At 40.7% G+C, this 17,101-nt stretch overlaps 1 protein-coding gene across 8 annotated transcripts in view; it reads right to left on the reverse strand.

The window, feature by feature from the left end:
* Positions 1-212: 212 nt before the first annotated feature.
* Positions 213-17,101, reverse strand: part of kidins220a (kinase D-interacting substrate 220a) — a 68,739-nt gene continuing 51,850 nt past the window's right edge. For 3 of the 8 annotated variants that reach the window (XM_053632726.1, XM_053632727.1, XM_053632728.1), the window contains 8 exons: positions 16,333-16,532; positions 15,997-16,113; positions 15,635-15,691; positions 11,408-11,437; positions 9,106-9,234; positions 5,976-6,074; positions 4,580-4,798; positions 213-1,296 (listed from right to left, as the gene is read on the reverse strand). In XM_053632726.1, coding sequence (XP_053488701.1) covers positions 409-1,296; positions 4,580-4,798; positions 5,976-6,074; positions 9,106-9,234; positions 11,408-11,437; positions 15,635-15,691; positions 15,997-16,113; positions 16,333-16,532 — 1,739 coding nt within the window. In that variant the 3' untranslated portion in view covers positions 213-408. Of the gene's footprint in view, positions 1,297-4,579; positions 4,799-5,975; positions 6,075-9,105; positions 9,235-11,407; positions 11,438-15,634; positions 15,692-15,996; positions 16,114-16,332; positions 16,533-17,101 lie in introns of those variants that run through there. The other 5 variants (XM_053632730.1, XM_053632729.1, XM_053632731.1 and 2 more) reach the window with 5 other exon arrangements.

Genomic DNA, 17,101 nt, shown 5'->3' on the forward strand with positions numbered 1-17,101 from the left:
ACACAAAGCATTCAGTGCACTGAATGATCCATTTTTGTGAGGTTGGTTAACACATAAGACAAGCATTTTTCTCTTCACCATTATAACAGTTAACTATCCATTGACCTAATGTAAATTACACATAATTCCAAACGTAATAGATCATGATCCTAGCTGCAATACAGCCTACAATAGTTACAATACTAAATTATTTGATGATTGCATTGTTTTCTAGCACCCTATTGACCACAGATGGCTGTATTTACCTGAACATCTTCCATTAAATACACAGAATTAGTAACTCAACACTTCCACTCTGCACAATTGCACATTTATCATGAACTGAGCGTAGCAGGACAAACTCTTTCTTTGTACTATATTTAATTCAGTTTATTAAAAAAAAAATAAAAAAAAAAAAAATCCTGCTCTTTATAGCACACTCTCTCGTTCTTCATTGCCCTCCTCCTGCGTAGTGTTCGTGCTCTTCTTCATTCGCACAGTGAGAAGGTTGTGGTTGAGCAGGGCTCTGGTGCCAGTGCTCGATCCTGGAGAGATGATGAGGCTGCGCTCGTCACCGTTATTGTTGTTGTTGAGGGGCGAGTTGTTGCTGGCTGCCTGGTTCAGGTTGGTGACGGCCTGCATGTGTGTTTGTGAGGTGTCCCAGTTCTCTTCGGGGCTGCTGGCCTCAGATAGAGCTTCTGAGCAGATGGACATGCGTATTGTGGTCACAAGGTCTTCCTCTTTCGACTTCTCATCCTCACTCTCCTCGTCCTGTAGTGAATGATTAGAGGAGCTGCCGCTCGACCTCATGCCCGAGTCAGACGACTCTTTTTTGTCCATCCCGGCAGAGATAAAGCTCTTTGCCTGCACTTCCTCTTGCTGCGCTTCCCAGAGGAGGGGTGTGGCATCATTTTCCTCGGGCACACACTCCTCCTCATACTCTTGATTGGGTACACTGTGGTAGCGTGGCCCCGGTCCCTTGGTGCGGCTCACAGAGGGTTTACGCTCCGGTTTCTCATCCTCCTCCGTGATTGGATGGAGAAGACCAGAGTCCTGGGTAGTGGAGTAGTCCATCACGCTCTCTCCTGCTTTAGAGTTTCTCTTGAAGGGTTTGCGGCCTTCCTGCTCGCCATCCTTTGCTTTGTCGTCTGATCTCTCGGCCCCAGAGCCACCTGCCTCCAGCTGAGCCATGTGAGAGATGTAGTCCTGGTAGGCACTGCGGTACTCTGCTTGCTGCCTGTCAGTCAACTTACTAATGTCATTGGATGACTCCTGAGAATTCAGACTGGACATGCTGGCAGTCCTATGATTCACAACCTGGACAAACCAAGGGTTCGTGAACATTGTAAAGAAATATTTCAGCATTTTTCTACCTAACCTCCGTCCACTACATCTGTAGCATACATGCGATTAGCATTCAATTTTCTGAAAAATGATGAGTAAACCAAAATAATCTCAACTTACTTATTCTGGTAATATTAAACTCAGTGTACTATATTACATCAGAGGTTCTGAACTCTAGTCTTCTGGAACCCCTGTCCAGCACATCTGGAAGATTTCCCTACTGTAGACAAGCTCAATGCAACCAATCAGCTAATTATTAAGTCCTTAGGTATGTTGAGAGAAAACTATGCAGGCCAGAGAGTCCCCAGAACGGGAGGTAAGAACCGCTGCACTATACCAGTACAGGTCTTAAGATGAAACGAATATGAGAGCACACCATACTGAAGCTGTTCTTATGTAGTTTCATCCAACTTTCCAACAATGGAGCAATACAGTATGAAGTCATTTGAGTTCTGTATGCTTTCTGTAGAGTATAACGTACAAGTACATAAGACACGAATTCACAAAAGCATTCTACCAAAATGTGACCGTTTCCCACAGGTTTGGACCATAGGTGGGGTGTTTTTAAAAATATATCTTTCTACTGTACAGAAAGCTGTTCGTTTATTTTATTTTTTCCATCATGTTCCTCAGATTACCTCTACACTCTCTACTTCCTCAGCTTTCTATGTCTCACTGACTAACTCCTGAAACCAAGAGGCCAAAGGTAACTCTGAAGGAGCTGAAGAGATCCACGGTTCAGATGGGAAAAGAAGTTCACAGGACAACAATAGCCATACGAAATCTCATTTGTCAAAAGACATGTTAGACACACTGCAAATTTGGGGGAAAAAAGTTTCTCTGGTCTAATGGAATAAAAGAAAAAAGAAAAACCAGCCTAAGATCACCATCTACACAGTGAAGCATGATGGTGGGAGCATCATGCTGAGAGTTACCCTTAGCCTCTAGGTTGCTTTTCTGACTAATGCTTACCTAGTCACTGTCCTTTGGTGGACGGCCTCCAAAAATCTTTTAATAATGGATTTAATGGTGTTCAGCGGGATGTTCAAAGCTTGGGATCAATTTTTTTTTTTTTTTTTTTTTTTATAACCGAACCCCAAGTAATACTTTTCCAGAACTTTATCCTGGACTGGTTTTGATAGCTCCATGGTGTTCTTGATGCTTAGGCATGTTCTCTAACAATCTCTTGGGCCTTCCAGGAACACATGAATTTATGTTGAGGTCATGTGATATTTTAATTTGCACACATTTGGGCTTCTGATGGCAACTGCTTTAGGGGTTTCACTTCAGAATTTCCGTTGTGAAAAATCAATCCCATTATAATTTTGCAAATGATATTTATTCCCCGCCCCCCCTTCAATCTTATGGGCTGTTTTGTGCAGATTAAATGACATAATACCAATTAAATCCATTTCAGTTCCAGGTTGTAACACTACAAAATGTGGAAAAGTTCAAGGGGCAAGGCACTGTAATATCAACAGTTCTATACACTGCAGCGAGATGTGCTTGGTAAACGTGAAGTGACGACTTTGTGCATGAGCAGAGAGAGTAGAAATAGCCTATTCTATGTGGCAGGAACGGCCTTGCACATGCAGCCCTGCATTAAATGTGTGCGTGTGTGTGTGTTTTGTGAGGCAGTCCAGCTCTTCACTTCCTCTGCTCATTCAGGTCAGAGAACACTCCGTTTGTCACCCAGTAAACCACATGCTATTTCCACTCTACTGATAGACTACTAAAAAGCAGAAGCCAGCGTATGCTTCTTTGTTAGACAAGAAAGCTGCCGTGTTGAAAAAGTATGTTTCTCTGAAAGTGTGCATGCACAGAGTTGCAAAGGCCGTGTGTTTGTGTATTTATAACTATAGGGCAGCACGGCCAGTGAATCCAAGCTATATATTAATAGATTCTGACTGAGCATGTGTTTAGGATTATAGACATGTATTTGTGCAGCGACTCTGTCTAAATACTTACCTATATATAAACATGGTGTTATGTGGAGAGTCAGGCCTCACTTGGATGGATAAGGTACACCTATCTTATAGATGGAGCCAAAAAGCCTGCCATGCCTCTTTAAAACCAAGAGTGTGTGACTGACAATGCTAGCACCTTTGTTCTCAAGATGTCAGCTGACTGACTGTACCAGAAACTTGCACTTCAGAATGATGTAGCTTGCATCAACCTCTTTTGGCCTCTTTCTTGAGTAATCTGTTTATGACAGACCATTCGTTGGGCATTTTTCCTTGGCCTATAATGAAATCCATTTATGAACACTCGTTATGCATGTGTTAACAAATATAACAAGGAGACAAAGAGTGGATCACATTCCTTTTGTGTTAATAACTGTTTAGTCAGTCACACTGTACAGCACATTTAAAGTTGTTAAGACTTTCTAACCCTACAGTCACATTAAAGAGCGAAGTTCAGTGACAGCACAACAAGCGACATTTGAATCGAGAATTAATCAGTTCTATGTATATTAAGCATACGATCTTAAAGCGACAAATCCAAACCACTTTCTCGAATGATTCCTCGGACCAAACCCATGGCGCGTGTGGTTCGACTTCTTTTTTTTGTTCAATTCCCCATCTACAACTTCAGTTTCTGCCTGCGATTAGTTCCCACTTACTGCTTGATGCACAAAATGGAAGAAAAACTTAGAACCGTAGTTTCATCTTATCCTGTCATATACGACCTCTCTATAAATGTGTATAAGAGAAGAAAAGTAAAAAAGCTTGGATGGAAGCAGCAGAGATGTTGATGCCTTTGGCGAGTGTATGTAGTTAATATAGTTAGCTTGTTCTGCTAATCTGTATTTGTATTGCGGGCTATAAGTAATACATTTTGGCTACTTTTTAGTTTCTCATCAGAACAAAAAAATAAATAGTTGAACAGTGCACGTTTATAAGCAACAACAATAGCAGTAGCTACATACCCAAAAGAAATACAATATGAGTGACTTGTCACCTGCTAGTTTGGATGTAAAGCAGTGGTCACCAGCCCTGTTCCTGGAGATCTACCATCCTGAAGACTTTAGCTTTAACCATAATCATGCCCATCAGACCATCTAATCATTGCCTTAAGAAGTTCTTAATCAACTAAATCAAGTGTGTTAGATTTTGGTTGGAGATGAAACCTGCAGGAAGATGGATCTGAAGGAAGAGGGTTGGTGACCTCTGATGTGAAGTAAGGATTAAATTAATGAATGGATACCATGTGATTGTTGAATTGATCAGAATAGAGGCTGTAACTTTGCACCCACCATCCAGTGGTTGATGGGGGGTCTGGCCGGCTCCTCCAGTCCGGCAGTGCTGAGCTCCTCGAAGCTGAGGTTCAGGCTGTATTGAAGATTGCTTTGGGGGGCGGCTGTAGAACAGACAGGAGGAGGTTCAGGCTGAACCAATGCACTGCCTCCCTGCTCACTAACCATTACACATTCCTCCTGCAGCAGCTGGCTTTCCACCTGCCGCTGCTCCAGCACCTGGGGAACAGGGCCACAGTAACAGAAAAGACCACACTCATTCACCTGGGCCTTAGTTAAAGAAAACATGGCAGTGGGCAGATTATCTGACGGCTAGAGAACGTTGGGTGCTTCATCACTGGATTTGGTTAAGTTGAATCAGGTGTCTGATTTCAAAAAGCTTGTTCCTATGGTTGTAGACAGGCTGTAATATGTAAAGAATAAAACATGACATACTGTTATATGAAAATGATCAACAGTGGCAAGGTGTGATGCAACCCAACATAAAGTGGAGGGCCCTTTCCACCAGGAAGTTGATTATTTTCCAATAACAGAACATCCTAAACTGCAAACGTGTTTAAAATGAAAGAATGACGCATCACAGTTTTATCTATTTATGGTCATATTTAATGTTGTGGAACATCCACAAAAGTTATCACATTATAACAGCTATTGAGCTATAAACAGTTGTTCCCTCATCGGCCTCTTTTTTCTCTCTCTCTGTTAACAAGATAAAAATTGCAGCCCATCATGCTATCAAGAAAGAGCAAAGTCCTCCTGCCTGAAGACTCAGGAAACTTAATGGATCCGCCTTACCTCTGACTCCTCACTGAAAACTTAACACTTTCTAACCAGTCAGAATCAAGAATACAACAGTGCTGTTTAAAGACATATTGCATTATAGCACAATGAAGGAAGGTTATCGATGAAGAGGTTCAGATTAATGGCCAGTGAATATTGTCATTCAGCGTGTCCGTATATCTGTCTAGAAAATGCAAGGCTTCCATTGCTGTCCTGTGTGCTTCCTATTTCCCACAGGCATGATTTTGAGCTTGATAAATGCTACTTTCTTGTAAAAGTCAAGCTATTCAGATCTTTGAGTGGATGCTGAGCTCCCACTGACAATAACCTTCGTTCATTCTGAAAGCTGCCATCTTGGACCAGATGGCTGCCTGCTTGTTGGCAACACAACATTCGTTTGTGGTAGCACAAATGGAGATCTGATCAACACACACTACATGTTTTCCTGGTTGCAGCCCTGTGCCGGATGTTTTATCGAAAGACGAATTGCTTAAAAAGCCCGCATCGGGCAGCCAGAGTGGGGAAAAGTCAGAAGCGGTAATATGAGGAATCAGAGAGAAAACTTTGCTTTTCTATCATCCTGATGGAGTAAACAACAAACCTGTTAATACCTTACCATTGCTTTGAAGAGATGCCAGTCCCCAAAATTCATGTTCATCTCCTTCTTGAGCTCCTCCAGCTGACACTGGCACAGGACACGACCGTTCACATTCGCCTGGAATTGCAAGCATTCACATCTTAACCTTTCTCTGATTATGAAGCTCTTCTATGCCGTTTGATTTATTTGGACCTGCATGGTCTTTGGGAAAACAAGAGGCAAGCTTGTGTTTGGTGCACACTAGCGCATTCTGGAGGCCTGAGTGCTCACGTCTGTACTACAAGAGATCTTTCAGTAGTTGTTGCTGCACAGCTGTTAGGTTGGATAATGAAGGTCTGAAGGCATTAGTCATGTCATTGCCAATTCTCAGATGGTGATCGCAGGAAAACAAGCATATACAGTATCTCACAAAAATGAGTATACCCCTCACATTTTTGTAAATATTTCATTATATCTTTTCATGTGACAACACTGAAGAAATGACACTTTGCTACAATGTAAAGTAGTGAGTGTACAGCTTGTGTAACAGTATAAATTTGCTGTCCCCTCAAAATAACTCAACACACAGCCATTAATGTCTAAACCACTAGCAACAAAAGTGAGTACACCCCTAAGTGAAAATGTCCAAATTGGGCCCAAGTAGCCATTTTCCCTCCCCGGTGTCATGTGACTTGTTAGTGTTACAAGGTCTCAGGTGTGAATGGGGAGCAGGTGTGTTAAATTTGGTGTCATCGCTCTCACATTCCCTCATACTGGTCACTGGAAGTTCAACATGGCACCTCATGGCAAAGAACCCTCTAAGGACCTGAAAAAAAGAATTGTTGCTCTACTTAAAGATGGCCTATGCTATAAGAAGACTGTCTAGACCCTGACACTGAGCTGCAGCATGGTGGCCAAGACCATACAGCGGTTTAACAGGACAGGTTCCACTCAGAACAGGCCTCGCCATAGTCGACCAAAGAAGTTGAGTGCACGTGCTCAGCGTCATATCCAGAGGTTGTCTTTGGGAAATAGACGTATGAGTGCTGCCAGCATTGCTGCAGAGGTTGAAGGGGTGGGGGGTCAGCCTGTCAGTGATCAGACCATACGCCGCACACTGCATCAAACTGGTCTGCATGGCTGTCATCCCAGAAGGAAGCCTCTTCTAAAGATGATGCACAAGAAAGCCCACAAAATTACTGGAACCATGTCCTGTGGTCTGATGAGACCAAGATAAAATTATTTGGTTCAGATGGTGTCAAGCGTGTGTGGTGGCAACCAGGTGAGGAGTACAAAGACAAATGTATCTTGCCTACAGTCAAGCATGGTGGTGGGAGTGTCATGGTCTGGGGCTGCATAAGTGCTGCCGGCACTGGGGAGCTACAGTTCATTGAGGGAACCATGAATAACAACATGTACTGTGACATACTGAAGCAGAGCATGATCCCCTCCCTTCGGAGACTGGGCCACAGGGCAGTATTCCAGCATTATAACGACCACAAACACACCTCCAAGATGACCACTGCCTTGCTAAAGAAGCTGAGGGTGAAGGTGATGGACTGGCCAAGCATGTCTCCAGACCTAAACCCTATTGAGCATCTGTGGGGCATCCTCAAACGGAAGGTGGAGGAGCACAAGGTCTCTAACATCCACCAGCTCCATGATGTCGTCATGGAGGAGTGGAAGAGGACTCCAGTGGCAACCTATGAATCTCTGGTGAACTCCATGCCCAAGAGGGTTAAGGCAGTGCTGGAAAATAATGGTGACCACACAAAATATTGACACTTTGGGCCTAATTTGGACATTTTCATTTAGGGGTGTACTCACTTTTGTTGCCAGCGATTTAGACATTAATGGCTGTGTGTTGAGTTATTTTGAGGGGACAGCAAATTTACACTGTTACACAAGCTGTACACTCACTACTTTACATTGTAGCAAAGTGTCATTTCTTCAGTGTTGTCACATGAAAAGATATAATCAAATATTTACAAAAATGTGAGGGGTGTACTCACTTTTGTGAGATACTGTAAAATCTGTATACACCGATATAGAAGATAAAGCTGTTCCTGACCAAATAATTAAGGAATAACACACTACGGAGCGTACTGTTATAGGACAGTTTTCCATGCTGAGGTGGTGTGATATGCCCTGACACGAAGTGGAGGAATAATTCACCCTGAAGTGGATTACTCTCCGTATAACGGCAGAGCCTGAAGTGTGTTATTTCGCTTATACCACACAGATTTGCTACCGACTACAATTTTAATTTATTAAGGAATTACATCCGCCATTTTAATTATTAATAGTTATATTTAATAGTATGTAACATCATTGGGACAAATTCATTCCTGTTATCATGTAAACTATGAACAATAAACATTTAGTGTTTGCTCACCAGCCTGTCCTGTTTTCTCTCTCTTGAAGAAAATAAGTGTTATAAGGTGATGATGTAATGGGGGTGGGTGAAAGCACCATGTTTTGGTTTTTTCCCTGATTATGATCCATATCCACAAATATCGGTGGTCTGTTTTCACAGTAAATGTGAGAAATGTATTTGCCAATTAAAGAAATGTTAAAACCTCTCACATGCCTTTTTTCACGGAGAAGGTACATATTCAGAGTCATTTTAAAGAACTGGCCCACATTTCCACTGGCTGAACTGTTACGTAATTATATGTGGGAGTTTCCTAACGCACAGCTTCTAAATAAAAACTGTGGAGGGTTTTTCCCATTTTGTCTCTGTATTTGAGAAAGTCAAATCCTTTTACACGCAGCATGATTTACAAAAGCATGACATGTTACTTTTAGCGGTATAATTTGAGTGTGTAGCAGCTCAAATGAAGCATAGCATTAATCCTGGTATCAGTAAGGTAGCTCCTATTTAGTACATTACGATCGTTTCCTCCTTGGACTATATTATCTTCAGAAGTACCTGCAACGTTCACATGTTATTTTAATGAGGAGTTGTCATGGTGAGAAAATGATACCATGCTCCAAGTTCCTGACATCACTGGTTTTTGGTCCCAGAACAGTAGAATTTTAGTGCTGTAACCAACTTTGCATTCCGGAAACTGGATATTTTACAGTAGAAAGGCGTAGGATGGTTCCAGATTAGAAACTTTGAACAAAAGACGAATATTCTGATGCGTGTTTTGTGATCAAATGATACCTTTTTGATAGTGGTGATGTATTGCTCCATCATGCTAGAGTCCAGGCCCTCGATTTGGCGCAGTCTTTCACATACACCATCAGTGCTAAGAGAACTAAGGAGCCCAGGCAGTACTGCAGAATCAGAGCCCTACACACACACACACACACACACACACACACACACACACACACACACACACACAGTCAGTTATTTACATATCCCCCATTATCACTATTTATTCATGCATCCATGCATTACTATCTCTGAGAACGGGTGGTAGCATACGCAGTGCACCAGTGGTGAAGAATACAGAGTAGCAGCAGGTACAGTGTATGAAGCCATGTCCGTTGATCAGGCCAAAGCAGTGAGAAAACTAGTTAAATAACAATAAAACTCACCAGTAAGCAAACAAGTGAAGAGTGAAGAATGATACTTGAATGATAAAGCGAATGCTTGTGTATATACGGCCCACATGCTCAACTGGCTACATCGAGAGACACGATGTCTGTCTGTTCCAACGATACACCACTCCACCTAATTAACTTCTGTGTTTGAGTGCTCATTAGCGGAATCAGGTGGATGCATGTAGGGTTGGAATGAATGCCGACACTGCAGTTCCTTATGGAGAAGCAGGTATTTATGGCATCAATATAAGTCATCATGAATCAAATCAAATGCTCAAAGATGAGTGCATCTCATAAAAAAACGGTGACATGCTGACCAAATAAAGCTGATGTTTATAGGCATCAGACCAAATTGCGATCATCTCTTTATGCTTCCCCTTCATTGACAGGGAATATCTAAATGTTGTATCTAACGTCTCAGTGTCAAACGTAGGAGTGTCTATTCAGCCTAATATACAGGTTTGTTGTGTCAAATTGGCAAATCCACCTTAGAGCCCATTTCAAACCTGTCAAATAGTCACATTTGACGGAAAAGTAACTCGTACGACGGCTGCATTCAGAGATCAGACGCTACCACATCTGTACAAGTGCTAATCTGAAACTCCTCTATGAAGACTGATATTACTGACAGCACTCGTATAGCATCACACTCCCTGATCGAATCTACAGCTCTAATAAGTCCTCAAAGTAAATCTTGAGAAACTTCTAAAAGAATATTGCAAGGCTTCTCTACTGAGAATTAAACAAATTAAAAGTTACATAATGATGAAAGTGTTTCGTTTAGTACCATGCCAAATTTCATTTCAGCTTCAGTTGGGCCCACTAACTATATATTCTTAATGGCCTCTGTACAGTTAAGTCTGGTGCCAGAATCATCAGCTAGATCAAACCGGCTTCGTATTCCTATACGCACTCGCTGTCTTGGGTAGCCAAAGAGATGAGAGATGCCAAGAGCATTTAATGTGTTGTTGCTGATAATGCAAGACATTCCATGAATGATTAATCACGAAACAGGCGATTTTTTTTTTGTTTGTTTTACATCAGTTACGTTCACCAACAGCACTCTGAAGCGTTAGTCTTTTTGTCCAGAGTAAGCACATTTAGAAAAAGGAGAAAGGAAGAAAAAAAAAAAAAGATATTGGCAAGAAAACTGGTCCTGAGAGGATTTACCATCACATGTTTAAAACCCAGAGTTCTGGACTTCAATATAAACAATATAACATTTTATCCTTTATACTATCATGTATAAATGTATTTATCAGCAGTAGTAACATTTGAATAGACATAGCCAGTCAATTTTTTTTCTGAATTACACTGAGCCTGTCCTTTGACCCAAGTAGTCTAAAAGTTTTATTTCTTTTCACTCCTAAATAAATATCATGGGTAATCTGGTTCATTTTAAGACAAAAAAATGAAACCAGAAGAGCTGCTCGTGCACCTTGAAAATGACTGAAAAGCCAGGCCACATGCATTGTTCTGGGAACAGATCGTGAAAGCTGGTTATCTAGGGACGGTAACTAGAAATGTCCCAGCAAGCCTGAATGAGGAATAAGATTTATGTTAAAGGTCACTGGTGTGAGAAGTGAAAGCTCAGTGTCCAGCTGCAACTAGGAAATGTGGCCTTTTTCTAGGCAGTTCATAAAAGGTTCTAGTGAACAACATTGGCAAACACTTAGAAAGAATTTTTCTTTCATTTTTGTCATGACCCCAGACCTGGGGGCCCAGTAAATGCATCTTTTTATTTTTTGCAACTGTTAATCTCATCAATCTAGCCGTAGTAGAGTAAGAATCATACAATACTTTAAATTCACAATATCAGGAATGGCATTCCAGGTACTACATGAGGCATACCAAAGCAAAAGAATGATACAGATTAAAGAAAAATGAGGGAAAGTCTCATGTGTAGGAGCCTGTACCTGCTTTACTCTGGGAGGCTGAGACTTTGTCTGTCCAGAAGAGGAGAGGATATGACAGCAGAGAAGAGAAAGCAGGAGGGAAGAGTGGTTATATTAAGACACATGCTTTAAATCATCATCAAGGTCAGAGGAGGATTCAGGAATGGAAATTAACCTTGTACCATAATTCTTCGAAGAGGCTGAGTGGAAACAAAACATTTACTTGTAGTGTTGTATACCATTTTTTTTTTATTAACTACTGCAATTTGGCATAAAATTGACAAGACAGCCCACAATTTCTTAATAACAACATGATGTTAGATGGCAGATGTTAACTTTAAATAAACTGTGTTTCACAATGTCATTGCAAATGTTTCCTTAGAAAATAGCTCTAATGTAGAAATCTCTAAAGAGAATGCCTAAAGGATTATTGTAATCACAATTTTTATGAAGATCTCCTCACACTATCACATTAAGATTTCAATAAACATTTTGTTCTTAAGACCGGCGTCTCAAAAGTATGCTATTAACAGTTTTAATTACATGAGAAATCACATAGACGTGATAGGCTACAGTGGAGCCTTAAGGACTAGTACTTTTTAAAATGTTAAAAATATATATATATATATATATATATATATATATATATATATACACACACACACACACACACACACACACACACACACACACACATATAGCGTATAGGGTTTTTATCCCCCCAATATATGTTGTTTAACATTTAAAAGTAAAAGCTCTCCAGCCTCATATCTGGCAGTAAACACGTCCTTTGTTGTAAAGGGAGAATAGCTGGGCAATATCTAACATCCATCCCCGTGTGCACACATATCATTAAACACAATTATCCAAATCGGCTCTTCCACAGCAACCCACCTGCAAAGAGTCTTCATTACAGTGATTCAGTTAAGCAAATTCACTACATGAACAGTCAAAGCTAAGAGCATTCGTAAAATACATACATATATGTATGTATAGACAGACAGACAGATAGATAGATAGATAGATAGATAGATAGAGAGCATGCTGAAGTGTGCCCCCTTCTCACTCTGAGAAGCAGGCGCTGTATTTTAGAATCCTAGTGTGATGGCTGAGATAAAGTGGGCTACAAAAAAAAAAAAAAAATGGGTGTACTTGCAGCTGGACATGCTTTCTCACTGAACATACAGCTCTGATTGTACACTTGAATACTGATTACATGCGTAAAAGACAGTGAGTCAGCAAAAAAAAGGAGAGAACGCAAGAAGAAACTAATAAAAACTATGCAAAATGGCATACAGAAGTAGAAAGTAATCACTGAGGCAGAACAGATGTGCGAGGAGACTCGAGGTGACGTAACTGCGGCTAGCTCCAGCTTAAAAGTGCAACAAAAGTCGTGATGCCACAGCACGAGGACTGCCAGCAGAGGACACTTTCATTCAGGTAACCAGGCTAATAAACTTACACAGCCTTGAACACAGGACTCAGGCTGAACAGTACAGAAGAGAATGATCAAAACATGAATACGGACATACAGACGTGCATAAAAGCCGTTCGCATGGCCTCTTGCATGAAGTGTGCGTGTGGAAAAGCAAGTCAGAGTCATGATGCAGGAGCAAACAGACACGATTCCCTTTCATGTACACTACAGACCAAAAGTATGGAAGCAAGCGTGTCCTAATGTCAAAAAGGACAATTCGCCAACAAAGCAACACAACACATGTACTAATATCTACTTAATCTACTTAGTGTTTCCAAAATATACCAGCATGTTGTTGGGATGTACTGTAACATTTTATACATGGAAAAGCTTTATTGATAACAGTTCATGTTCATTACATTCGCCATTGTGTAGCAATTTACAATGATTTATTCAATAATCTCCTATATTATAATTTACACCTGATTCAGCTGGAGCCTCTGAATGCGACAAATAAGTGAATACTACTAAAACTAGTTTTAAATGCAAAATCTGAATCTCTACAAAATTTATGCATATTTAGGAAACTGTCCTTTTTGTAGCTGTTATTTTTAATAGAGCTATACCTGAAGTTTCTGTTTTGTACTCTAAAGTCATGAGCTAATTTGATATGCCGTAGCTGTCTTGATTGCAAAGGTACTTTACTGTTTGTTTGGGTTTTATAACCAAACACGCCTCTCTAAGCTTCTAAAGATGCACCGCAAGATCGTGATCGATACTACTAAATTCTCATTAGCTACCTACATATTCAATTCAATTTGAATTATAAAGCACCTTTAAACCACAGACACCATCAAGTCACAGACATGTCACAAAGCAGCGTTACGGAAATTTTAATGTATTTTATATCCCTAAGTGGCCACAGGGGCAAGGAAAAACTCGCTGAGAAGAAGAAACCTTGAGGGGAAACAGATTCAGAAAGGAACCCGTCCTTTTGTATTTGACACTGGATAGTGGGTTTATAGAGTTGAGGTCATAAGTTTACATACAGTCATGTTAAAAAATAAGTACACCCCCATGGAAACTGTTGCGTTTTTTGACGTTTGGACAAACATTTGATCATCTTTGGAACAGTGACTATTAATAAAGTTGATATACTTGAGCAAAACCACAAGGAAAATTAGCTTTTTCAATCATGTTTCAACAGAAAGATCAATAGATGTGCTATTCTTCTGTGGAAAAAGTAAGTACACCCTTGGACTCAGAAGCTAGTATGGCCCCCAGAAATAGAAGGCAGAAATAACTTCTTGTAGGCGTTTTGCATAATTGTCCACCAGGAAGGTTTGACCACTCTTCCATGCAATATTCTTTTAATTGCAAGATGTGTGAGGGGTTTCTTGCATGTGCGGCCTGTTTCAAATCCCCCCACAAGATTTCAATGGGATTCAAATCCGGGCTTTGACTAGGCCACTCCATAAGAGATCTGTACGCCTTACAGAATCTGCAAAATGTTAATCAGTTCAAAAGTTTATATACGCTCGAGTCTTAATACTGTGTGTTGTTACCTGGATGATCAACGATAATATTTTTTAAAATAACATTTTACACCGATCATCCTGTTCAAAAGTTTACACCCCCTGTCTCTTAATGTATGGTGTTGCCTTCTTGAGCATCAGTGAATGTTTGCACCTTTTGTAATAGTTGTGTTCGAGTCTCTCAGTCGTCCTCAGTGTGAAAAGATGGATCTCTACATCATACAGCCGCTGTTGGAAAGGGGTCAAATAAGCAGAAGATGCTGGAAAAAGTAAAGAATGTGCAGAACCTGGAGGATTTTTCTGAAGAACACTGGGCAGTTTAACTGCTCAGGACAAACAAGGGACTCATGAACAACTATCACAAAACATAAAAACAGTCTCTGATCATCCAGGTAACAACACACAGTATTAAGAATCGAGCGTATGTAAACTTTTGAACTGGTTCATTTGGGTAAATGCAGTTATTATTGTGTCTTGTGGACTAGATGTAAAGATCTGTTACGTGAAATATCTTATTCAGAACTAAATAAATAAACAAAAAAGCAAATTTTACTGATTCCTTTTTTTCCCCCCCAATTATTAACATTTTACAGATTCTGCAAGGCGGATGTAAACTTACGACCTCAACTGTACATATTTACAGTATACTGTACAGGTGTAGAAGGGTAAAGGCAAACAGTATATACCCTGTTTGTGCTCTCTGTATGTATGAGGGTGAGTCAAATGAAAACTTTAAAAGTGAAACATAAATTAGAACTGAATACGTAAAAAAATTTCTAGATGAATCAGGACACCTATTAAGGGCTGGAACATTTGTGTTGAACAAAATGGAGGTTATGCAGAAAAAGTATACACTTTTGTTACACATATTTGCAATAAACTATGCAAAAGTTTAAAAAAAAAAAAAAAACAACAAAAAAAAACCTTTTATTTGACTCATCTTCATTATTCAATTTCACATCAGCAGAGTCACAATCCAGGACCTATTCTGTAATTGTGAGGTGAAGTTCACAGGGCAATGGTTTGGATGTGGAGCGTTGTGTAGTAAAGCAGCATTTTCAGTTTCATACATGGGCAGCTGTTTGTTTATATTCTTAAATTACACTCTCCACACAGTCCGTAGTTTCAGCAGAAGACAAGTCTTGCCACTGTTTTCACTGCAATTCGCTTTCTAAAAGGTGCAAAATTTCCATTTCTTCAATAATAATTTTTTTAACGCAAATTTAGTGTTTCTTCCAAATTTTGGCCTATAATGCATATAAAAGAGACACACACAGAATAACACTTAATGGGTACCATAAAGGGGGAGGTGAGGTAGGGGGAACCTTCGAAGGCATCTTCTCTGATAACACCCTGACGAAGAGAGAGATGATGGGGTAAAAATAGGGGTGAAAGTGAACCAGGAGAGCAAGACAGAAATCTCTAGAATGGTGGGAGTACACAGATATACAACACACACACACACACACACACACTGTAAAGGAATTAGAATTATGCAATCGTTTCTTCATGCAATCTTTATGTCACATTTCTACCTTCATAGAATCTGTTATGGGATGCATGTTGGTAGGAATTGAAATAAAAATGGTGCTCAGACCTGAAAAAACAAAACCATGTTTTATGTAGTCATATACAGTGGTTCTTAACTGTGTACTTACTAGTCCTGAGTTGTGGTCCTTATAGAAGGCCAGTTTGGAGGAAGGGCGGGAGGGGGCTTGGAGGGGGTTGCCGGGATAATGACGGGGCACGTGATAAACATGAGGAGGAAAATAAGGCTATGGAGGTGGAGGAGAGAGAGGGAGAAGGTTCAGACCATGAACAAATGAGGACAGGATGGGATAGGCTACATACTAGAAAAGCAAAAAAAGTCTAACATAAATAAAACGTCTAAAATAAAGAACATGGCCACAATCATTTTTCAGCCTATTCAGTGGGTCATATTATTCAGTGTACCACATCAAGGCAGTGTTTGTGTATGTGTGTGTGTGTCTCACCCGGTTGTAGAAGGGGTGTTGTGGGCCAGTAAGGCCACTGAAGTAGCTGCTGTGAGTCTGTGCGGGAAAGGAACCGGTGGGCGAGCAGGCTGCAGGACCCTGTCCAAACACTGAGTGCGGCCTTGCCGGAGCCTCCTGCAGGGGCATTGTGGGATAGCTCACTCCTCCGAGGTGCATCTGCTCCCGGGCATCACGCACATCTTGAGAGAGAGAGAGAGAGTGAGAGAGAGAGAGCGAGAGTGCGAGACATCATTTCTGATGGAAGATTATAATTTCGACATGTGTTTAAACGCATTCATTTACTCCCACTCATGGTTAACTTTAGCCAAATGAAGCGCAGCATTTTTAGTAAGTCCTGTGAGAAAGGAGAAAAAAGCCCTGGCTCTGTGGGCTGGTTCTCAAAACAACAAACAGTGATGACCAAACAGTCTCCTCCCAAAAGATTCAGCGGATTACCAGTACAACGTGCCAAAAAAGTCGGACAACATTTTTTTTCCCCGTGTGCAGTAATCATACGTTTCTTCTTGGGGAAAGAAGCAGTCAGACTAACTCTGAAATAAGGAGGCAATTTTGAATGATGTTTCACATCCTGAACTAAGCACAAAAGAACCCTTGTTCCTCTCTCTCGCCTAAACACTGGAATCATTTACAACTCTTGACACACCTCATAGAGGAGATCTCCACTCTGAAACACAGCACGGAAGCTTATTAATGGTTAATACAGGGAACTCCATCTCTCTGGTCTAAAACCATAACTAGAACCTGAGCA

This window comes from Ictalurus furcatus, chromosome 9, assembly GCF_023375685.1.
Source record: "Ictalurus furcatus strain D&B chromosome 9, Billie_1.0, whole genome shotgun sequence".
Classification (NCBI taxonomy): domain Eukaryota; kingdom Metazoa; phylum Chordata; class Actinopteri; order Siluriformes; family Ictaluridae; genus Ictalurus; species Ictalurus furcatus.